This window comes from Callionymus lyra, chromosome 10 (genome assembly GCF_982586985.1).
Source record: "Callionymus lyra chromosome 10, fCalLyr1.hap1.1, whole genome shotgun sequence".
NCBI lineage: Eukaryota > Metazoa > Chordata > Actinopteri > Syngnathiformes > Callionymidae > Callionymus > Callionymus lyra.
Genome location: NC_141827.1, coordinates 12,037,878 through 12,061,650, shown reverse-complemented (window position 1 = coordinate 12,061,650; position 23,773 = coordinate 12,037,878). Strand labels below are relative to the sequence as shown.

Sequence of the window (23,773 nt, the reverse complement as noted above, 5' to 3'; positions counted from 1 at the left end):
AAAAAAGGTACGTATTTTAAATGAAACCTGGGAAATATTTCAAAGACTTTAAAAAAAATTCAACTGAAAACACTGAAAAAATACATTAGAAAAAGTGTCTTGTGAGGAGAAAGAGGTGCTTCTTAAAGGGATAAAAGTCTGGTATTTAATCGAAGTTGAATCAATCAGGATTGCTGTTGATTATATAACAAATATAAGGTTGTACCATTGTGTAATTTAAAGCAGCCATACGTAACATTTTAACATGTTCTGTGTGTGTCATGTGACCACCAAACTGCTTTACATCCGCGCGTCAGACACTTAACAACTTACCATAACATACAAGCAGAAACTTGCAAACAAGTTGAATTGATGCTGTTTTATATTCTCACACTAGGGCTAGAATTATATGAAGTGGGCCTAGAATCTGAAGTCTGAATAATTAAAAATGTTGTATCAATAAATGAGTATTATTATGATTATTGTATTCACTGTGGGCCTTGATAACAGATTTTGCTGACTGTAATGGAATGTAAATAAAAAATCTTTGATTCCTAAAGAGCTGGGCAATGATGTTGAAAAACATCTATGAGAGCAATATCCTCATGAATATAAATCTGTTGACTTTAGCGTCATGTTCTTGATACGTTTCTCCGTGAAGACTGCAACCTTTATGCTGAAATTAATCCAGAGAAACATAGGGATTGAAAAATGACCAAGAATACACTGTGGTTTCTAGTTGCAGTCAAGGTAAATGTGACTATAAAATATTTCAATAGAATTATATTGATCAAGAAAAAATAGTTTTGTTATAAAGTGAACCAGCACTATAATCTCTTTGAATTGATCCCCTGTAAAGTCGTAAAAATGCATCTTTGAATTTACTCCTATACAGTCAGCAGCAACTTCATCTGCCAAAGTCTGATTCATCAAACCTGATTTCAGGCACTTCCATCCAATTATTTCGATTGTTTTATTAAAGGCTCTAGTCTGGTTTGGAGTATCAACGGAAACACAACAAAAAGTACAAACCAAAGTGAAATACAGCGCTCAAGACGTAAATGAACAACGAACATTTAACGAAGGAGGAGATCCTCCTCGTTCCAAAAGGTGAAAATTAAGTCCGCAACGAAGCCCACGATGTGGCTGATCTTTAATTAAAGGTGAGAGGTAACAACTCCGCACGAAACAGGTATCTGCCCAATCCGGGGCTGATCGGGGGGGGGCTCTGAGAGGTAAGAGAAGGTGGTGTTGCATGTCAGCAGTGAGTCCCAGTGCAGGTTCTGGAGGTGAGTTAATTGGACAGAGAGTGAGTGTTGAGGAGGGAAGCGTTCAGCCCCATTAGCAATCCTCCAGTGGAAGCCTGAGCCGGGAGGATCACAGACTCACAAATAGAAGGATTAAAATAATCAATAGGCTTCACTCTTTCTCGCTCCTCCGGCACGGACACACTCGCCATAGACACACACACTCCCAGCTATTCTAAAAATAATGAGGGTTAATTCAGAACTCTGTCTAAATGAGCTTCAGTTGAAAGGTCAGAGATGACAAGAGTCACTGTAATTACTTGTTTTTTCACTCCCGCAGACGACACAAAGACAGTTGAACTCTTCTTCTACATATTTATATCCTTCTTGGGAAGAATGTATTAGTTGTTTGGTTTTGCTTTACTGAGAATCAGGAATGAGGGACATACACTATAGTTAGTTTGCTTTTATGTGCCTCTTATCCTGGCTGTCTATTACACGCCAATACCTGGGTGTTGTTTTTTTTAAGCATACCGAGTTTTTGGTATGGATGGTTAGCTAAAACTAACGTTTTTTAATCCATGTGCAGCTGTAGATATTACCCTGTTTAAGAAGTGTATCTTAAGAGATCACTAGTTGGTCTAAACAACAATACTAAACAACTTGGAGTGGTAATGTTTAATTTTCTCGTCTTCTTAAGAGAGCTCTGTCGGTGTTGTTTTAAACAAACATAGTTAAATCTTGACTGTTTAAAACAAACCATGTTCTCGTGTGGTTCCGAAGGACGAGCAGAAAATTCTCCGAGACCGTAGGCGGGCTGGCCAACGGGTTGAGGAGAACAAACTTAGTTTTTTAGCAAGAGTTGAGCTGCCAGACATTCTTCAGAGAGTACCTGGAAGAGGCAGTAAAATGCTTTCAATCCCTGTCATCTGAGGAAGGCGTTCTGATCGACGACGATGAGGGAGAACAAATATTGGAGCCTTTTAAAAAAAAATTGTTTTCACAAACTGATATGCAATCCTTTTGCGAGTAAATATTAGATAAGAGGAATTATGGAAATTGAAGATTAGACATTCACCTATGAATAAAGTAAAGTTTATATAAAATGTATGAAGTTGTCTTTGTAGAAAATTGAATTTTGGAGAGGCGGATTTCTTATTTGCTCAGTATTTAATAGACATGGTTTGAATACGCACAATGTATAAGTAACAGTATGTATAAGTTTTGTTTTTTGCAGCCCCTGGATGGACACGTAGTAACACCCACAATGTAGGAGTGGTAAGTGTTGCAAAGTAGTTGCTTGAGAGATTGGATGGAGGTTCTTGCCATTAATTCAATTCAATTCAATTCAATTTTATTTAAAGTGTCTTATCATAACAAAGTTATCTCAAGACACTTTACAGTTGAAGTAAGACTATAGTGGAGAAAGGAAAAACCGATCCCTGCAATTCAACAAAGAGCAATAAGCGAAACACTGTGCAGGGAGCTGTGGCGATGAAAAACGTCCTTTTAGAAGCAGAAACCTCGAGCAGAACCTGACTCATTGTTGGCCTGGGAGGAAGGATGGGGGGGGGGGGGGTAGACCGATTGAGATCCTGGCAGCATCAGCAGCAGCTCTGGAGGTGGAGCCCAGGGGCTCCGGGAGAGAAATAAAAAGGTGTGGATTTAAACTGCACAGGTGATGAATGTGATGCAGAAAAGAAGGATATACAGAGCTCGGTGTCTAAAACCCCTCCAGCATTCTTGGCCTTACATGGCCTACAGCCATTACTGTAAACACTATTCATTATTTTTATGTGACTATTTGTGATAACTTAATTGCATCCATATTACATTTAAAACTTTTTAAACCTTAAACTTTACGTTTAATAGTTTATATCTATATATATTTGTGTATTTCTCTTTTTGCTTGAGTTGTCCAGTTCTAAACAATAGTCAGTCACATATTTTTACTGTAGGTCTAGTGAATTGTATAATCATTATTTTATATTTTCAATATTATTTAGACAAAATAAACCATTAATATTCAGTTGGTTGGAAACTACAGGTTACACTTGGGACTAGTCTCGAATACAATATCGTTTGTTAAAAATGAGATAAATTATATACCTATCATAATTAACTAACTCTTTTTTGAAGAATAAATTATATTGTAAAATGGGTCTGAGCGTGGAGGTCTGGGCGTGCAGGTTTCTTTTAGGATCAATTTTAAAATTCTGGTTCTTACTTTCAGATCTATTCATGGTCAGACTCCTCCTTACATCAGTGATCTGATCCAGCCTTACACCCCAGCTCGGGCTCTGAGGTCTTTGGATCAGAATCTACTGATGGTTCCTGAACACGGTTCAGGACCAGAGGAGAGAAATCCTTCCAGGCTGTTGCTCCTAAGCTTTGGAACGATATTCTTCTCCCTCTGTGTTTGATGATCTACTGACTCCTTCAAGAAACATCTTAAGACATTTTTATTTGCGCAGGTTTTTCCTTATTTTCTGAGACTCCTGTATTTGTCTTATATTTTTTGGCCTTTTAAAGTATACATTTTAACTGTGTATTGTTTTGGATTATTAAAGTGCTTTGTGACCCTGGTCTTGAAAGGCGCTCTACAAATAAACTTTACTTACTTACTTTCTTACTTACAATACATTAAAATTTATTTATTATTAAATTTGTTCTTCTCATTATTTTATTTTTATTTTTATGAATAATTGCTGTATTGCTGTGGCTAATTGGAAAAAAAAACAATTTCAATCAATAAAGTTCTACCTAACCTAACCTAAACTAAATCTGAAGCATTTGTACAGTTATTTTTTATACCTTAAACATCTCAACATTTTTTGATGGTAGTACAGAAAGTCCCAGAACTGTTTAAGACCCACGATCATCACGTCGAAATACCCAAGAAAGCTGTTGTTTGTGTGACAGATGCTTTCTTATCTCTCTTCTCACTGCGAGATGATTCACCAACAGCACAGACTGATCTGTTTGTGTGACATAGTTCAGTGAAAGAAGCTCTTTGATGCTCATTCTGACCAAGTGAGTCAAAGACGGAGGGAAAAAAGAGGGTATTTTTTCTTTTCCTGATCAAAACAGTCCTGGTTTAATCCAACAGTTTTGATGGATGTTTTTATCCTCACTTTTTATATAAAACAAGTTAATTTACATTGTTCTGCTACATTATTTCATCATTCAATCACCTCCTGTTGCATTTAGACAAATAAAACACGTATAATAATAGTATATATTTTAATATTGTGGTAATGCTCTTATTTTATTTTTATTTATTTTGTATATATATTATTAATCTCTCTTATTTAATTTCTATATACTGTAATGCCATTAACAACACATCCCTGCGTTGCTTTTACAACACTGTCAATAAGAGTATTCTGATTCTGATTCTAATTTTCGATTATTCATAGTAAGTAAGTAAGTAAGTCAATTTTATTTATAAAGCGCTTTTCCAGACCAGGGTCACAAAGCGCTTAAACAATCAAAACAATATTCAATAAAGTATATACTTTAAAGGTCAAGATAAAACTGAGAACACAACAGTAGTTCCAGAAAATCAAGGAAAAGCCTGAAAAAATAAAAACGTGAAGCCTGGAACCAGAGTAAATTGTCCTAAACATCACAGTTTAATCTGAAATGTGTGTTAAAGAATTAAGAGGGAAAAGTCGAAATGTATGTAAATATTTACAAGCACACTCACCGGACACAAACTATGATTCTCGTTCTATAACAGTAAGTCATTTATTTGTATAGTAAGTCATTTTTATTTATATAGCGCTTTTCCAGACCAGGGTCACAAAGCGCTTAAACAATTAAAACAATATTCAATAAAGTATATACTTTAAAGATCAAGATAAAACTGATAGCACAACAGGAGTTCCAGAAAATCAAGGAAAAGCCTGAACAAATAAAAACGTCTTAAGATGTTTCTTAACAGGCGAATATAATTGAGTAAATGCATTTTGAATAAGTCATCTTTGAACTGGAGGTTGTCTTAATAAAGCAGAAGATAATCGTACTAAGTGTTCTCACATAGTTCGGGTTCGTGATAGTCGTTTATCCAACACAACAGCGCCCTCTTCTGTGATGTATCGGTAAAGCAGCACTTTCCCCCGCAGTACCTCACTCTGGCCACTGGACGGCAGCAGACCTCGTGCGGTGCTCTGCAGGCAAAGATGGCGGTGCGGAAGAAAGACGGCGGGCCGAATGTAAAATATTTCGAAGCGTCTGATACCGTTTCTCAGTTCGATAATGTGCGCGTCTGGCTGGGGAAGAATTACAAGAAGGTACTGAGCGCATGTTTCTGTCGTCGCACTGTGTCGCGGGTTGATCGGCGCGGGAAAGACAAAGAGAGGGAGGGGGGAGGCGGAGGGGGGGCGAGTCCAGCTGTTTGACTCGCTCGCGCCGGGGATACAAAAGGATGCTGAGCCAGATGCGCGGCATCCTCCGCACGAGCCCCGAGCCTCGTTACGAATCTAGATCGTGCATTTTATTTGTATTTTACCAAGGTCTGGGCTGGCGTTGGTTTTAACAGGAGCCGGCCACTGAGAGAGCTAGCTGCTCAGGCTAGTCCGCTAACGGTGCTCAGATCCAGATGTTGGCCGCCTGCAGACATGGCTGCTCCAGCAGCAGACTCACTCTGGAGTGCTTCTCAAGCACCATCGTTATTAGACTTGGAACCCCCTTAATGTGGAACATTAGTCGCTTCATGTCATCTTTTTATCTCGATTTAAAAAGTGATCTTGCTTAAAGCAGAAGATCTAGAATAGTGTAAATGGTCAGAAAAAAACCCCAATACAAGCCTATACAGGTTGTTCCAAAAAAAGCTCTTGCTAACAGTTGGAATCATCTGTAGGTTTGTTTTCAACTTCATAGAGAAGGTGATTGAAGCTGCTGGTTTGTAATTTGTAAGTAAGTAAGTAAGTCATTTTTATTTGTATAGAGCTTTTCCAGACCAGGGTCACAAAGCGTTTAAACAATCAAAACAATATTCAATAAAGTATATACTTTAAAGGGCAAGATAAAACTGATGGAGTTCCAGAAAATCAAGGAAAAGCCTGAACAAATAAAAACATCTTAAGATGTTTCTTAAAGGAGTCAGTAGACTCCATATTTGTAGGTCAATAGGACCACATTTGAACGATCGGTGGACAAGAGTGATCGTCTGCAGCTATAAAGCCCCATGTGTAACATGTGAAGATTCACTCAACAGTACTCCTGTTGTGTTATCAGTTTTATCTTGATGAACACGAACTAAGTGAGTGCACTTAGTACGATTATCTTCTGCTTTATTAAGACAACCCCCTAGTTCAAAGATGATTTATTCAAATGAAGTTCCTCAATTATATACGCTTGTTATAGAACGAGAATCATAGTTTGTGTCCGGTGAGGACGGTTGTAAATATTTACATACATTTCGACTTTTCCCTCTTAATTCTTAAACACACATTTCAGATTAAACTGTGATGTTTAGGACAATTTACTCTGGTTTCAGGCTTCACGTTTTTATTTGTTCAGGCTTTTCCTTGATTTTCTGGAACTCCTGTTGTGTTATCAGTATTATCTTGACCTTTAAAGTATATACTTTATTGAATATTGTTTTGATTGTTTAAGCGCTTTGTGACCCTGGTCTGGAAAAGCGCTATATAAATAAAAATTACTTACTTACTTACTTACTTACATTTAGTAGGTACTGACCACTGCGATCTGGCTACAAAGGCGGGGATGTTGTGTCACTAATTGTGATCAAAATACATGATTAAAAAGCGTCTGTTTTTTCTGATACTTTTGTCCTTTCTTTGTGTCTTCAATAACTGCAATCAGTTATTTTAAAAAACACTAGTTTAATCAACATATTGCAATATATAAGTCTCTTATTTAATATAAACCTTTGAATATTTTCTCACGTTTGCTATATTTTTGTAAATAAGTTGAAATCCATTAAGTAAAAAAGTCATTATTTTTGTAGTCAAAGATTGAGTCAAAGTAACGAGTTGATAATCACAAAATATACTCTTTTTAAAAAATATAAATATAATTAAATCGATGGTGTTAAATGATAACTTATTATGGTTTATTTAAAATTGTAATCCAAGTGGAATATTACTATAGTCACAAGTGCTATAAAAGTAAAACATGTAAATTATCTTATTATTGTTGATTTGATTTACTAGTTTGTGGTTGTTCTGTTTTTGTTGTTAATTTAAAAAAAGTTGCTTGAATAAATATATGAATCCATGCGTGTATCCTTTTGAAATAAACATCAAGATTTCCTTCTCATCGTCCAGTCAATGACCTCGACTCTTCTCTCTCAGTACATTCAGGCCGAGCCTCCCACCAACAAGTCTCTGTCCAGCCTCGTAGTCCAGCTGCTCCAGTTCCAGGAGGAAGTCTTCGGTCGCCATGTCAGCAACCCCCCCCTCACCAAACTGCCGGTATGTTCCGTCCGACCCGGACTAAACCCATCAGAACTCCTCGCTTCAGTCTGTCCTCGTCCTGTTTTTAGATGAAGTGTTTCCTGGACTTCAAAGCAGGGGGCGCTCTGTGCCATATTCTGGCTGCTGCCTACAAGTTCAAGAGTGACCAAGGATGGTAAGAAACAGAATGTTTTCTAAATACATTTGTATGAAGTAGAAAGTCAGTGAAAGATCCAAAAGATTTGCTTGCAGCATCTCTTAGTATTCAGCAACCTTGTCAATGATTCAGTACAAGCCTCCTCTAAAAGAAATAAAAAAGAATCAGTTAACAAAACTCCATGTTCACAGTGTAAAAAGTGAGGTCAGAGGTCAGCCCTCAGAAGCATATCAGCCACTTGATAAGTTTCCTGTGTAACTCCAGTCTCATTTCCTGGTAGGCGCAGGTTTGATTTCCAGAATCCATCAAGGATGGATCGGAACGTGGAGATGTTCATGACCATCGAGAAATCTCTGGTGCAGGTGAGTTTGCGTCCGTTTTGTTTGTCTTGTTGTTTATCTGTCAACGTATCTCAAAAACACATTATAGTAAAGATCTTCAGGAAATCTTTATAGTAGGACAACGAACATATAACTAAATGTTTGTTCCATCTGGATCCATAAAAAGCCTTTAATGACATGACACTGTTGCTGTGTCTCAAATCGCATACTAGCGAACTCAAAGTTAGTATTTTTAGTGCGTAAGTGCGTCTCAATTCTTAGTATGCGAAATTTAGTGCGCCATGCCGCTAAATTGGCGTACTAACACGCCCACAAAACTGAGTATGGATCGATGGACACTAGCCACATTAAACAGCCGCCATCTTAGTGACATTTTAAACTGAAGTTACGTCATATATATGCATATATATTCATATACTTACAGGTGCATTTTCAGCAGCAGTAGGAGGATAAACACGTCTTCGCTGCTGATACCAGCTTAAATATCTCACGAATATTTAGATTCTCATATTTTTTATTTTTTTATTTTTCCAAACTTGCAAAACGTGCTGCCAGCAGGTGGCGATAGCGTTCAAACAACTGTTTACAACCATCGCTAAATAGTAGTAGAAGAAGAAGCTGTCGCGTCATTTCCTGTTAGTGTGTAGCAGCAGTGTTTGATTTGAGACATACTCTCTGTGTTGCGTACTACTTAGTATGTACACTATCCTGATGCATACTAACTTCTAGTATACTAAGAGAAGTATGCGATTTGAGACACAGCATGTGTGTAGAGAAAGGGGCAGTGCTTTCTTAACCCCTTGTGTTATTGGGTCAAAGGTAAACAGATGTTTTCATGCCACTGTGTCACCTTGACCCAGAGATGACACAAGGGTTAAATGTTAAAAGTGGTCAGTTTTGCCTGTTGACTAAAGTAAGTGCGTCAGAAGAGAAGTATTGAAACCTGGCAGAGTTCACTTGTAGCGCACGATGTTACTTTGTTTCTATTGTCTTCCAGAACAACTGCCTGAGCAGGCCGGTCATCTACCTGAGCTCTGACATCGAACCAAAGCTTCTAGGGAAGCTGAAAGACATCATCAAAAGACACCAGGTGAGGCAACCGAGCTACCGTCTACTGTGAGGTGATATTTTGCGGTTTTATTTGTATTATAGAAAGAGTCTATGAATGGTTATTGATGGCTTAAAAAATGAACCAATAACAGTTCGATTAAGGGATCAAGTCAAACTTCCTAGTCACACCTGTGGCACCTCATTGGCTGTCTTCATCCTGGTCCAGCCTCTGTCTCTTCATCTGCACGTGTCCTCAAACACCGTGTCTCACTGGGAAAACTCGTCTTGTTGCAGGGTTCAGTGACGGAGGACAAGACGTCCAGCTCTCACGTGGTGCTTCCTATTCCTGGCAGCCTGGAGGAAGGTGCTAAAGCAGAGTGTTATTATAAGTTAATTACTTGTAAAGGTTGATCTAAGTGTGATTTAGTTGATTTAGCTTTGGTCTCAAAAATGCCTTTTCCTGATCAGCTTAGATGCGATAAAAGTAATAACTTGAAAACCCTTGACTTTTTTTTAGAACCTTTTCATATTTTCCATAATTTGCCCGTTTCCACTTTTTTTTTAATGTTTAAAATGAGAAAAAACAATTGATTGAAAAACAGATGTACTACTATCTACTATCTACTATCTGTAGTAGTTAAAAGATTCTTCATGTATACTGTACAGCAAAGACTGAATATTTACCACAACAAGCTGTTTTCCTTTATAGTACTATTTTCATAAGGATTTAAACCAATTTAAATCAGAAAATAAAGGAAATGCAGAAACAACCATTGTATTTTCTTACTTTGAGGATGCAGGACTGTTTAAATGGTTTAGATACTATTTATATATAGTTTTTATTTTTATTTTAAAAGGAAATTTCCACAGTTCTTTTAATCATATCCAAACAAATGAATATGTTCAAAACATGTTAACATTGTTTAGGAATTATTTAAAAATATTGACATTGTTTATTTGTGATTAAAAAACAGTTTACATTGTTTAGGAATTAATAAAAAATATTTTTTAACCAAAGTTGTTGTTGTTTAACAAAAAAATATACTAGTAACCTAATTCTGGGTAGTTTTAACTTTTGACCGAGCATGTTGGGGTGAAATAAATTAGGTGAAAATGTGTGAAGCTGCTCTGGTCAGTAACGGTCTTGCTCCTGTTCCAACCTTTTCAGAGGAGTGGGTGCGTCCAGTCATGAAGAGAGATAAACAAGTGCTGCTCCACTGGGGATACTTCCCTGACAGGTACGGCAGTTTAACGAGAATGAAACTTCTCTGAACTCACTTTTCCTTGTAGCTACGATACGTGGATCGCGGCCAGTGAGGTGGAGGCAGCTATAGAGGATCCTCCGAGTCCAGAGAAGCCCAGAAAGGTGACTCATCAAGACATTCAAACGGCTCATCTTCACAGGTTGACCGCACGTGATCTTTTTTCAGGTGCACGCCAAGTGGATCCTGGACCTGGACCAGTACAACGAGTGGATGAACGAGGAAGACTACGAGTTGGGAGAGGGCTGCCCAAAGAGGAAAAGGATATCGGCCAAGACCCTGACGGACGAGGTGACCACGCCGGACGAGCGGAGGGACAAGAAGCCCATCAATGCTAAGAAAAGGAAGCGCTCCCCTTCGCCGTCCCCCACTCCTCCGCCTCAAGAGAGCAAGAAGAAGAACACAAAAAAGGGGTCAGTTTCACCTCCACTTGCACGTCGAATAACGACGCCCGCTAACTTCCTGCGCCCGACAGGCCGACGACCCCTTACACTAAATCTAAACGTGGTCAGAGGGAAGAGGAACAAGAAGATCTCAGTAAAGACTTGGATGAAGCGTCTCCTGTCCCAGCGTCTGAAGAAGGAAACCAAGTGAAAACAAGTGTGTAGAGTTTTCAATTCAGCACGAAACTATTTATTTATTAACTTAATTTCTCTTAAAGAAGTAGAACTCTTCCGTGGCTATTTTGTGCTCTTGACTACAGCAGTGGTCGTAGACCGCATTTGTATTTATTTCCATCATGGCTGAAGTACTTTGAAACCTTTTTAGGCAAAATAAAATGAAGAAAACCATAGAGAGTGCTGCTTGATCAAAATACATTTCTCATTTTTAACCACCTGTTGTTTTTTGGGGGGGGGAAATATAATGGCTTAATTAAACTTAACTTAAATCAAAGTGGAATTTTTTGTTCAAAAAGTCCCAGATAAGGATACATTTAAATAAGCAAAAACTAAAAAAAAAAGATATCAAAAGGGAAACTTGCTATTTAACAATTAATTCATTGAAGAAAATGAAGGACAAAACGTTTTTTTTTTAGGTTTCGGACATGTGTTTCAAAGAATGTTAGAATGACATCAGGAAGTGCATCAGAAATATGCCCAAGTACAACGTTTGTGTGTGTGTCTGTTCGTAGATAACACGAAGAAGGAGTCCGATTCAACACCGATCAAGGGAGGAACTGACATTGGTGAGATGATTTTTTTTAAAACGCTTCTATGAGAGGCTGCTGCATGAATAATTCGACTTTATTTTCATAGCACCTCTCCTTCAGTTGTGCAACTCATGACAACCTCATGACGACAGACGTCGAGTCACAGCAGAACAGAAACAGAAACGTAACAATTCATTTGTGTTAAAACCTCAAATGTATCCTGTCACTCAAACAACAGGATGTTCAAGAGAAAAATAAAGTATCGAGTAGCGAGTGTCATAAAAGCACCAAAAACAGATACATATATAATAGAACTATTAAAACGTATAACATATATAATATATGTTACATAAAATCAAAAAATGAGTCTATTTTACTAACAATTGCTGCAGGTCCTGAGGCAGATACCGACTGTAATAGCTAAAATAAGCTTCTCTAAATGACTTTGTTCTTCTCAAAGGAACAATTCATAGTTTTGAGGACAACAACATTAAGAAGATGGTAGAAGTAAATACAGCAATTTGTAATTACTAAGCCCAGCAAGAGCTCTATCTAAAGATAATAGGATCTTAAACCACAGGATTTTGTCTCTTTTACAAGCAGCAGAATTGTGTGGCAGTTAAAGCAACAGTGACTATTGTGGGGGGATGTCTAGCTGAAAAGAAGAAGGAAAAAAGAGGAGATTGCAAAATTATACTGAATCGAAACAGAAAAAACATCAACAGTAATTTATTTGACATGTTGTTTTTATTTATTTTATTTATTATATTACACACACATTATATTCACGCCTGCAGTTTTCTGACCCGCTCTAGTAGAATAACTCACATTTCTCAGATCCTTCATTGGCTGCCAGTTTCTATCAGGATCAATTTTAAAATTCTGGTTCTTACCTTCAGAGCTATTCATGGTCAGGAACCTCCTTACATCAGTGATCTGATCCAGCCTTACACTCCAGCTCGGGCTCTGAGGTCTGTGGATCAGAATCTGCTGATGGTTCCTGAACACACAAGAAGGAAAAAATAGGAGATTGCATAATTATACTGAATCTAAACAGAAAAAACATCAAGTGTAATTTACATGTTTTTTTTAAATATATATTAATTATATTCACAAAAGACCAATAAAAGAAGGAACTTGAGAAATTTCCTCTAACCTTGTGCAGACCGCATTGATACAGTCAAACGGTCAATGTGGCCCCAGACTCCTCCACCTGCTCTCAGGTAGTGTCTTCTAGAAGTGATCAAAGTATTTCTGTTCTCTTTCCCTGTCATTATGCGCCTCATGGTCCAAAGGTTGACAGGTTTGACATCAACAAAAATGTAATTCTCGTTCAAAATCTTCAAGATTTACCTATTGATTCGTTGTTCACTTTCCAACGAACAAAAATCCAATAAAACAGTTCATGGAAACAGCAATTTCACATTTCCCCGCAGACGAACAAGAGGACGAGTCCATGGAGGTGGCAGGAAAGGTGAGGCAGTAGAAGAATGTACACGTGAAGGAACCTCATTGTACAGAGACTATGTTCTAACAGGAGGAGGAAGAAGGCTCCCCGAGTGTGAAGGGTGAACCGGTGAAGACTTCGGATCTTCATGAGGACAATGTGACCGAGCAAACTCACCACATCATCATACCAAGCTACGCCGCCTGGTTCGACTACAACAGGTACATAAGGTTAAAAGGGTTGCTATTGTGGTTATAAATATTATTTTTAATAACACTGTGTACGAGAGTTATTTTAAAGACATGCGTCTCCTCAGTGTTCATGCGATCGAGCGCCGAGCCCTCCCGGAATTCTTCAACGGCAAGAACAAATCCAAAACCCCCGAGATGTGAGTAAGAGTCGCGACTGTCTCGAGATGGGGGTTTACTCACGTTTAAGATTTTTCTTCTCTATGTTTCATTGCTCAACAGTTACCTGGCGTACAGGAACTTCATGATTGACACCTACAGATTAAACCCTCAAGAGTATCTCACCTCCACCGCCTGCCGCAGGAATCTGGCAGGAGACGTTTGCGCCATCATGAGGTAGGAAACATGTCGGACTTTAGGTGGTCTCGTGGAATATTTGCGTCCGTGTTGCTGAACTCTTTTGTGGCTGGAGACACAATCCAAACAACCAGAGCAGCCTTGGTTGTATGATCAACAACTCTGAAGTCGAACAGGATAGTATTATATTGACTTTTGACTGTTTTGACTTTTAATAGTATAGAAAATTATGTATAGAGCTTATAATCCATGCGTTTGTGTCTTCTCGTTTGGACTATTGTAGTTTATATTCGTGTCTAAACAAGAAGGATCTGTCTCACCTGCAGTTCATACAAAACTCTGCAGCGAGAACTCTGACCCGCTCTAGTAGAAGAACTCACATTTCCCTGATCCTTAAAACTCTTCACTGGCTGCCAGTTTCTTTCAGGATAAATTTTTAAATTCTGGTTCTTACTTTCAGATCTTTTCATGGTCAGACTCCTCCTTACATCAGTGATCTGATCCAGCCTTACACCCCAGCTCGGGCTCTGAGGTCTGTGGATCAGAATCTACTGATGGTTCCTGAACACACTTCAGGACCAGAGGAGAGAAATCCTTCCAGACTGTTGCTGCTAAGCTTTTGAACGATCTTCCTCTCCCTCTGTGTTTGATGATCTACTGACTCCTTCAAGAAACATTTTTATTTATGCAGGCTTTTCCCTGATTTTCTGGGACACCTGTGTTTGTTTATGTGTCTTTTCCTTTTAAAGTATATATTACTGTAATAACTGTATATTATTTTTGATTGTTAAAGTGCTTTGAAACCCTGGTCTAGAAAGGCACTTCAACCTATAATTACTTACTTAGATAAAAAAATATTTGTTGGGATGAAGTGATGCAAATGTTTTATTTATTCATATGGACAAGAAAGTAAATATCTACAGCTCTGTATCCAGGAACACCTGACGTGATGCGGATGCAGACTGTAGAGCTGTGATTCTGCTTCTTAAATGCAAGAAGATAAAAAGTCAATAGAAGTGCTGATACTCGCTCATTTCTTTCTGACGACTGGTTGATGTCTGAGGCTGTGGAGGCACATGTTATCCGGGTGATGCCGCCTATTTTGGTTCTTTCAAAACTCTGTTGTCTCAGACTTAATCCATCCTTAACTTCACAGGCCATCCCAAGGTTCCCAGTTAGCTTGTGTTAGCAGAAGCTGCAGATTCCATCGTCGCCTTCAAGTAAATCCGTAATATTCTAACTATATTTATGTTGGAACAGCTACACGTCTCTACAAAGCTTGAAGTTAAACCTCGTTGTCGTGAGGCACTAACAGTTGTTCTTCAGTTCTAGCATTGAAGAACGGTTCAGCTTCTGAATTCCATTCATTCATGACACCTTAGAGATATAATAATAAAAATGACATCGGCCTCTAAACCCAGCTTGATCATCCTCCCTAGTTATGACCTGTCCTACTGATTTACGTATTTCTGATCTTGTCACTGCCTATGAGAACCTGAGTATCTGAACCTCTTCTTCACCGCCCTTTGATCTCTGTCACTGACTGTGGACAGTTTCCACTACCTCTAGTCTTCTCTGAACTTCTCCTTCAACATCCTCAGATCTCTGAGAAGTTGCCGTTGGACCCTGCATGGTCCAGACGATTCATTCAACAGATCATTCAAATCTCTCTCACAGAGTCCACGCCTTCCTGGAGCAGTGGGGTCTCATCAACTACCAGGTGGACTCTGAGAGCCGGCCGACGCCGATGGGCCCTCCGCCCACCTCCCACTTCCACGTCCTGGCAGACACCCCCTCCAGCCTGGTGCCCCTCCAGCCCAAAGCCTCGCAGGTCTTGGACTTTGCAGTCGCGAACTCGTGAAGTGACTGTTTCAAACCCTTTGTTTCGTGTCCTCCTGCAGACTCCAGGCACTCAGCCCATGATGTCTTTCCCCGACAAAGTCAAAGAGAAACCAGCAGATATGCAGAATTTCGGCCTGCGGACCGACATGTACAGCAAGAAGAGCGGCTCGACGAAGGTTGGACTCCTGGATCAAACTGACTCCCGACCAGAATCAACCCGATGGTTTGTGTTCACAGAGCAAGAGTGGAGCCAGTTCCATGAGAGACTGGACGGAGCAGGAGACGCTGCTGCTGCTGGAGGTAACGACTCTCCATCGCTCTCTAGCTGTGGAGTGATGACACGGCTGCTCTGATCTCAGGGGCTGGAGATGTACAAGGACGACTGGAACAAAGTGTCGGAACACGTCGGCAGTCGCACGCAGGACGAGTGCATCCTTCACTTCCTACGGCTGCCGATCGAAGACCCCTACCTAGAAGATACCTCCTCCCCTCTGGGGCCGTTGGCCTACCAGCCCGTACCCTTCAGCCAGGCGGGGAACCCGGTCATGAGCACCGTGGCGTTCCTCGCCTCCGTCGTGGACCCGCGCGTGGCCTCGGCCGCGGCGAAGTCCGCCCTGGGTGAGCCGAGAGAGAAGCCCTCATTGTAGCGACAATCTCAAACTGTTGCTGTGTCTCAAATCGCATACTACTCTTAGTATGCTAGAAGTTAGTATGCATCAGGATAGTGTACATACTAACTAGTACGCAAATTCTCCACAGATAGTATGTCTCAAATCAAACACTGCTGCTACACACTAACCGGAAATCACATGACAGCTTCTTCTTCTACTTCTATTTAACGATGTTTCAATCAGCTGTTTGAACGCTATCGCCACCTGCTAGCGGCACGTATTGCAACTTTGGAAAAAGAAATAAAGAAAAAATATGAGAATCGAAATATTCGCGAGATATTTAAGCTGGTATCAGCAGCGAAGACGTGTTTATCCTTCTACTGCTGCGGAAAATGCACCTGTAAGTATATGCATATATATGCATTTATATATGATGTAACTTCCGTTTAAAACGTCACTAAGATGGCGGCTGTTTAGTGTGTTTAGTGTCCATCGAACCATGCTCAGTTTTGTGGGCGTGTTAGTACGACAATTTAGTGTGCATGGCGCACTAAATTTCGCATACTAAGAATTGAGACGCACTAACGCACTAGAAATACTAACTTTGAGTACGCTAGTATGCTATTTGAGACACAGCATGTGTCTGTCTGTCCTCCTCAGAGGAGTTCTCCAGGATGAAGGAGGAGGTTCCGGCGGCCCTGGTGGAGGCTCACGTGCGGCGGGTGGAGGAGGCGGCGAGGGTCAGCGGCCGGCAGGATCCGCTCTACGGACTGGAGGGCAGTGGGATCGCCGGGACGGGTCTGGAGGACGGAGAGAGACCAGGTGGGGGAGTGACAAGCCATCTTAAAAAATGTCAAAGTCTAACACTCATGTCTTTCGGCAGAAGAAAGCAGCGAGGACAACAAGACCGACGGCCAGGCCAAGGAAGAGAAGGAGCCGAAGGTGAGCGTCCATCTGCGAGTCCTCTGACGTGTTGGACCTCAAGTGTTGTGTTGCACAGGAGAGCAAAGAAGCAGCTGTGGAAGAGGAGGAGAAGCAGACGGAGAACGGGAAGAAAGAAGAAGAGCCAGGCAGAGAGTCGGAGGGAGAGAAGGAGGCTGAAAAAGAGTCAGAGACGGGTATGGGAGACGAACAAATTGAAGGTCTTGTCAGTGAGAAAGCAGTGAAGTGAATGGAGTGTAAGGAGAGGATGTCTCCCAACACTCAGGATTGACTTTATTTACTTAGATGATTTAAACATCCACCTGTAATAGGTGTGTGTTCATCAAAGTTTATCCTGCAGGTGAGGGAGAGAAGGAAAAGGAGGGAAAAGAAGAATCCGCAGAAGGACAGAGGGAAGGCGACAGCGACGGAGAGCGGAAGGCAAAGGTGGAGCGGGAGGTGGGAGAAGGCAATCTGGCCACCGCCGCCGCCTCAGCACTGGCCGCCGCCGCCGTCAAAGCCAAGGTACTGTCGACCCGCTGCTGCGCTCGGCTCCTCTGAGACTCATCCTGGTCCCTCTGCTCCAGCATCTGGCAGCTGTGGAGGAGAGAAAGATCAAGTCTCTGGTGGCTCTGCTGGTGGAAACGCAGATGAAGAAACTGGAGATCAAACTGCGACACTTTGAAGAACTGGAAACCATCATGGACAGAGAGAGGGAGGCTGTGAGTATCCTTCATATTCACATGGAACTGGCTCGAAAGCTGGAATGTTGAGTGATGAGATGTGAATGTATGAAGGTATTTTTAAGATGTCGCTTCAAATCAAGGTCATTTTCTCACCAGCTGGAGTACCAGCGACAGCAGCTGCTGGCCGACCGTCAGTCGTTCCACATGGAGCAGCTGAAATACGCAGAGATGCGAGCTCGCCAGCAACACTTCCAGCAGATCCAGCACCAGCAGCACAGCCAGGCAGGGGGCGCTCACTCCAACCCGACGTCTTCCGGCCCGACACCCCAGGGTCCCACGGTGGGTCAGCAAGTTCAGTCCACACCAGCGCCACAGCCCGCCCCGAGTCCCGCAACTCCTTCCTCCACCGCCTCGGCGGCTGACCCACAACCACCAGCAGGGGTGCACTCGTCCCCCCCAGGCCAGACCCCCGCCGCCCTCTCCAGCTCTACTTCGGTTCCCCACGGTGAGTGACATGTCTATAGATGTGCGATTAGACATTAACGACTAGCAAAAATAAAACAATTTACCAAAATTCAACTGCATAGAAAAAAATCCAATTTTTTATAAATAAGTAAGTAAGTAATTTTTATTTGTATAGCGCTTTTCCAGACCAGGGTCACAAAGCGCTTAAACAATCAAAACAATATTCAATAAAGTATATACTTTAAAGGGCAAGATAAAACTCATAACACTCTGCCATCAACCTGAAAAAAACACAAGATCAAGCAAGAAGCCTAAATACAATATAAAGAAAATAAAAAAAACAGTGTTGAAAGTAGGAAATTATATAGTTTTTCACAAAAAAATGTAAATGTTAGAAACTACAAATTCATAAAACAATCCATAAAAATGTATTTGAAAGTATTTGAATTAATATTTAATGAAATGAAACACAGGCAAAATCCTTATGTTGATGTTAAAACAGAGTGAAATCATCAAATTGCTGTAATCATCACAGAAAACATCTCACTGGCAAATAAATGATTTAAATGATTTAGTGTTTTTTTAACTTTTAAAACAAAAGCTAATTATAATGCAGAAGAAAGCTGTTGAAAGGAGAATAAATCGATGAACACAGACGACTTCACTGCACTTTGACTTGATGGCAGGGAGAAGCAGGGAGTTGCTTTAGAAGACGTGATGGTTCCACCTCACCTGGCATCTGTCTCGCCCTCACAGAACCGAGCTCCGGGGACTCGTCAGCTGCAGTTCCTCCTCCTCAGTGAATCTGAGAGACTTGAAGTCCACCTGTCATCATCAAGGCTCATTTATTCACATCTTCTTTTCCCCACGTGGACAAGTGAGGGAGACAAGGATCTATGATTGGAGCTCTTTTGAAATAAAAAAAAAAAAAAGAAGAAAGAAAGAAACGCCAGTAAAGATTAACGAAGGAGGACACTCGTGCGCTCGTTCTGAAGGTACTTAATTGACGAGAGAAAGAAATGCACTTTTAAATGTTCGGACAACTTGAAGCGTCGTTGAAATTGAACCTTAGCACTTATTCTGTCTTAAGAGCGCTTACACACTGATTGAGTCGAACAGGGTCAGGACATATGGACCAATAGCATCTTGAATCCGCGTCATTTCCAGCTGTGAGGAAGTTGGAAATTATCCTAATCTATGTTAACCAAAATGATCCTTTGTCACATGTATGATCTCCAGTTTCTCGCACCTTTGAAGAAGAGTTGCATCCTACATATCCTCATCTTTCCTATCAACTTTTGATATTTTTTTACTCTTTTCCATCATATTTCTTTCATACTTCCACATTGTAACTGTATATTCTTACCTTTGTAGTCGATATTTACCCTCCACAGACTAGCTTTGTGTGTATGCGTGTGTGTGCGAGCGTGTGTGTGTGTGTGTGTGCATGATCTACCATACAGTTTTATTTCAAGAAGAATAAAAAAACAAATGAAGCGATTCTTCTTCCTGCCAGTGTTGCTGACCTCAGCAGCCGTGAGTGTTCCATACTTCTGTCAGTGTTAACCACATGGTGATGGTTTGTTGTGATATGGAATAATACGTGTCTGTTTGGTTTCTGTACGTCCCTCCAGTCCGCTGCACAGCAGCAGCGCCGTGTCATGGACGTAATAATCCGTCCGTTTGTATGGGAAAAAGAACAAGAGTTCAGGTTTTCATTTAAAAAAAAAAAAAAAAGTTGACAAAATAAACATGTCATGAAAGTAGTTGTTTTTGTTGTTGCTTACGAACTCTCAGTCTGTGTTCTCTTCATGCTTGTTGACGTTGACCCTCAACCAGGCAAAGTGTGGCCTCATGGTCATAGTGAAAATTAAAAAAAAACAATGATTTTCCTAGCTAAGATCAAATCAGAACTATGTCAACGGTTTTTTACCCCCCTAGTGTCAGAAGCGTGCAACTGCAATGGTATATCTGTTCCAACAGACTGCGTATAAATGTATCTTGAGGCAAAATTACATATTGTTAAAAGTTATGTGTTTGTCAAATTAGTGGAATGTCACCAAGAATACAAACAACCACTCCCTTCACACTTTTCTTTTTATAATTTATTTAAATAATTTAAGGGAATAATGAAGAGAGGAAGACTGAGGGATGAAAGAATTAGTACCTCCAGTCTGAGTCAGAATCAGACAGAGAAGGCACTTTATAAATAATAAAAACAAAACAATATTTTAAATGAAAAATTGAGATAAAATAAACAAGTGTAACTGATGAATTAAGGTTCTTCACCCGCTCATCACCATCCGCACCAGTTCTGTGGAGAGAAGAAATGGTTGATCCATGTTTCAGATCATGCTTTCACGCATCAAGAGTTTTTATTTTCACCTTCATAGTTGATGCAGCCGTTGGCGTCTTCATGTCCAGCTAAGAGATTCTCCACTTCCTCCTCGGTCATCTTTTCACCTGCGAGACAACACAGCGAGACCTGGATTTGTCTGAGAACCTGATATAGTGTAGTCGTCATCTTGAGATGTTTCTTCTCATGACTTTTCAAAGGCATATGTACATTAATAATGTTGTTTCAAAACAGTGTAACTAGATTGTCATAACATCTCCATTGTGCAAAACAAATCAAGAAAAATACTGTCACACTTTTGTCCACAAAAAGGTTTTATCTTCTGATGAGTTAAAACAGTTTGGTGGTCACATGCAACAGACTCTCCCGGCAGGTCGTCCAGACAAATTTACATGGTGAAGAACTTCGTTAAAATAGATGGATAGATAAACTTTATTCATATATAATATAATATATAATATTTAAAACATAAAATACTACCTGGGGCCACATGTACTAATAGGACGCACGCACGAAAAACGTCAGGACTTACTTTTCCACGTCAAAGTTCATATGTTTAACAAGGAAACAGGTATTTAAAAAGGTCGGACTTCCCGACACGTTTGTAGGTGGCGTACCTCCTTATTTACTGCTCAGATGCAGGTCGGCCTTACAAGTCACGTTGAGATGTTCACGTCACACTTACATTAACGATCAATATTGATCAAAAATGAACACACAAACACACAAGTGTTTGTAGTTACACGAGTGGATATTCAATTATTCACAAACATATAAATATGTTCTCATTCACCAAACTGATGATCTGTATTTATTAAGACAACATTGTTCCTTATTTTACTTAATTTTGATTTTAATCCGCTGTTTCACACTATTCAGAAAAATATTTAAAGGAATTATGAGCTTGTTTTCATAATATAACATTTTGTAAACAAAACGATTTTAATTTAAAAATGTAATAAGAATTTGTGTGTGTGTTGCGCACTTCTTTGCACATGAGGGCCCTGGGGTCCTACCGAGTTGTGATCCACTTCAACTATTATTAGAAAACATATGATAAAAATAATGTCACAATGTTACATGTTGTTACTTTAAAGAGCTCCATACTTTAGAAGTAATGAAAAGTACTAAATAGAAAATGTTAAATGCTAATAGCATTTAAATTCTATTGTGTACTTACAGAATAAAGGCCCTTTAACAGCATCACTGACTCACCCAGAGTGGCGAGGACATGTCTCAGCTCGGCTCCCATCACCGTGCCGTTCCCCTCCTTGTCGAAGACCCTCAGACCCTCGATGATGTCCTCGTACGAGCCCTGCTCGTGGTTCTTGGCGATGGCCTGCAGCATCGGGAGGAACTGCTCGAAGTCCAGCGTCTTGTTGTTCATGTCTGGATGATGACGTCATGAGACATCCACAAGACTCTGAAGGATTTTTTTTTTCTCACGACTTGCCTTCCAATTTGGGGTTCCCTAAAATCTTGAGCACCTCTGCGTTGATGGGGTTCTGACCCAGTGCCCTCATGACGTCGCTGCACTGGCTGTAACTGATCCTCCCCTCGCCCATCCGGTCGAACAGCAGGAAGGCTTCCTTGAATTCTTCAAACACAAAAGTGAATTCCTTCGATGATGATGATGATAATCAGAATAACTTAACTTTACATTACTTCTGTCATCATCAATGTTTAATGTAAATGTGTTGTTTTTTTAATCTATTTTGTAAACAAATGCATCTGATTAAGTGATAATATGAAATAGTTTTTAAATTAAAAAATTAAATTTCATTAGTCATTATCAAACATTTTTTAGATCATAACTTTAACTTAACTTAGCATCTTTGTTTATACTATACATGTTTTCATTATCTTTATAAAATAAAATGAATGTATCATTATAGCGATGATTTATTGAACAATATTAAACATGTTTTTGTTTACGTTGAACATGGCCTCGTTTATCAACTTAAAATACACGTATTGTATATTCTAGAGGCACATTGATGTTTGGAGTCATCACTCACCCAGGATCTGGTCCTCGGTGAAGTCAGACTGAGGAGAGACATGAACATTAAAGCTCAGTAGCATCCAGTCTTCATCCTGCCCTCCATTGAGAGCTTAACTAGCGACCGTTAACATGATGATGTTTGAATCGCTGTATTTCCACAGAGAAATATGATTTCAACTCACCATGTCTGCAGGAGGATGGATACTGTCTTGAGATACCGCGGTAAACACCCAGTCGGAATCGAAGAAATCTGTAGTGCGCGCTTACATTGCTTATTATGGTAATGCCGCCTCCGGCAGGTTTTTTCGAGCATAATACTAATGTGATTTATTATTAATGTTTCATGAAGAAACACAGACTTTTACATGAATTAAACCCTAATTTAAAAATGTTTTTATTAATTTAGGAAACATATTTCTTTTTTTAAAAGGCTTATATTTAAAATATCCCTAGTTTGGCATGACTGGAAATTTATATAGAGTGAAACAGGAAGTTTAATGAAATTCTATTGTGTACTTTCAGAAAAAAAAAGTCCCTTTCAATATACCCATATTCATATGAATTTATTCTTTTTTTCAAATGTGTTTAGATAACATACCCCTAGTTTGGCATGGCTGAAATGTATCTACTTATGTAGACTGAAGTAGACCACCTGAAGAATAGACTCAGCATGTTTCATGAGATTATATTGTGTACTTTAAGAATAAAATGAGTTTCAAAAATACTCATATTCATATGAATTTATGCTGTTTTTAAATGTGTGTATAGAAAATACCCCTAGTTTGGCATGGCTGAAATGTATCTAGACTGAAGTAGACTACCTGAAGAATAGACTCAAGACATTTCACTGGACTCTATTGTGTACTTTCAAAATAAAAGTAATAAAAGTCTACATAAGTGTCAGCCATGCCAAACTAGGGGTATTTTCTATACACACATTTAAAAACAGCATCAATTCATATGAATATGAGTATTTTTGAAACTCCCTTTATTCTTAAAGTACACAATAGAATCTCATGAAACATACTGAGTCTATTCTTCAGGTGGTCTACTTCAGTCTACATAATTTTCAGATATGCCAAACTAGGGTATTTTATCTACACACATTTAAAAACAGCATCAATTCATATGAATGAGTATACTTAAAGGGCCTTTATTTTGAAAGTACACAATAGAATTTCTGAAATCTCTTGAGTCTAATCATCAGGTGGTCTACTTCAGTCTAGATACATTTCAGTTACATTCCAAACTAGGGTATTTTATCTACACACGTTTAAAAACAGCACA

General features: G+C 39.6%; 2 protein-coding genes across 3 annotated transcripts; one reads left to right on the top strand and one right to left on the bottom strand.

Annotated features, from left to right (window-relative positions):
- Nucleotides 1-5,393: 5,393 nt before the first annotated feature.
- smarcc2 (SWI/SNF related BAF chromatin remodeling complex subunit C2) lies at nt 5,394-19,894 on the top strand. 2 transcript variants are annotated; one of them, XM_087800311.1, is made up of 26 exons: nt 5,394-5,521; nt 7,550-7,669; nt 7,741-7,826; nt 8,089-8,170; nt 9,147-9,239; nt 9,494-9,563; nt 10,368-10,437; nt 10,490-10,565; nt 10,630-10,874; nt 10,937-11,061; nt 11,594-11,647; nt 13,048-13,085; nt 13,149-13,279; nt 13,375-13,446; nt 13,529-13,642; nt 15,281-15,434; nt 15,505-15,621; nt 15,683-15,745; nt 15,805-16,063; nt 16,717-16,878; nt 16,943-16,998; nt 17,057-17,174; nt 17,339-17,502; nt 17,565-17,699; nt 17,820-18,168; nt 18,885-19,894. In XM_087800311.1, the coding sequence occupies exons 1-26, from the start codon at nt 5,411-5,413 to the stop codon at nt 18,929-18,931; spliced, it is 3,111 nt and encodes a 1,036-aa protein (XP_087656437.1). In that variant the 5' UTR covers nt 5,394-5,410; the 3' UTR covers nt 18,932-19,894. The 2 variants fall into 2 exon arrangements, with proteins under 2 accessions (XP_087656437.1, XP_087656436.1); XM_087800310.1 differs by having other exon boundaries at nt 16,940-16,998.
- A 399-nt stretch (nt 19,895-20,293) lies between these two features.
- Nucleotides 20,294-22,733, bottom strand: myl6 (myosin, light chain 6, alkali, smooth muscle and non-muscle). Its single transcript, XM_087800293.1, has 6 exons — nt 22,669-22,733; nt 22,503-22,530; nt 21,938-22,081; nt 21,700-21,873; nt 20,514-20,591; nt 20,294-20,442 (listed from the first exon to the last, which is right to left on the bottom strand). Exons 1-6 carry the CDS (start codon nt 22,669-22,671, stop codon nt 20,414-20,416), a joined length of 456 nt encoding a protein of 151 aa, XP_087656419.1. The 5' UTR covers nt 22,672-22,733; the 3' UTR covers nt 20,294-20,413.
- Between the last annotated feature and the right edge of the window lie 1,040 nt (nt 22,734-23,773).

Bases quoted from the DNA above. Each gene is read 5' to 3' on its own strand.
- smarcc2 (XM_087800310.1), top strand. From the start codon at position 5,411: ATGGCGGTGCGGAAGAAAGACGGCGGGCCGAATGTAAAATATTTCGAA. The intron at 13,086-13,148 runs GTGAGGCAGTAG...ATGTTCTAACAG, and splicing joins CCATGGAGGTGGCAGGAAAG to GAGGAGGAAGAAGGCTCCCC. The intron at 17,700-17,819 runs GTGAGTATCCTT...TTTTCTCACCAG, and splicing joins TGGACAGAGAGAGGGAGGCT to CTGGAGTACCAGCGACAGCA.
- myl6 (XM_087800293.1), bottom strand. The intron at 21,874-21,937 runs GCAAGTCGTGAG...GTCATCATCCAG, and splicing joins AGGGAACCCCAAATTGGAAG to ACATGAACAACAAGACGCTG. The intron at 20,443-20,513 runs GTGAAAATAAAA...TTCTCTCCACAG, and splicing joins CGGCTGCATCAACTATGAAG to AACTGGTGCGGATGGTGATG.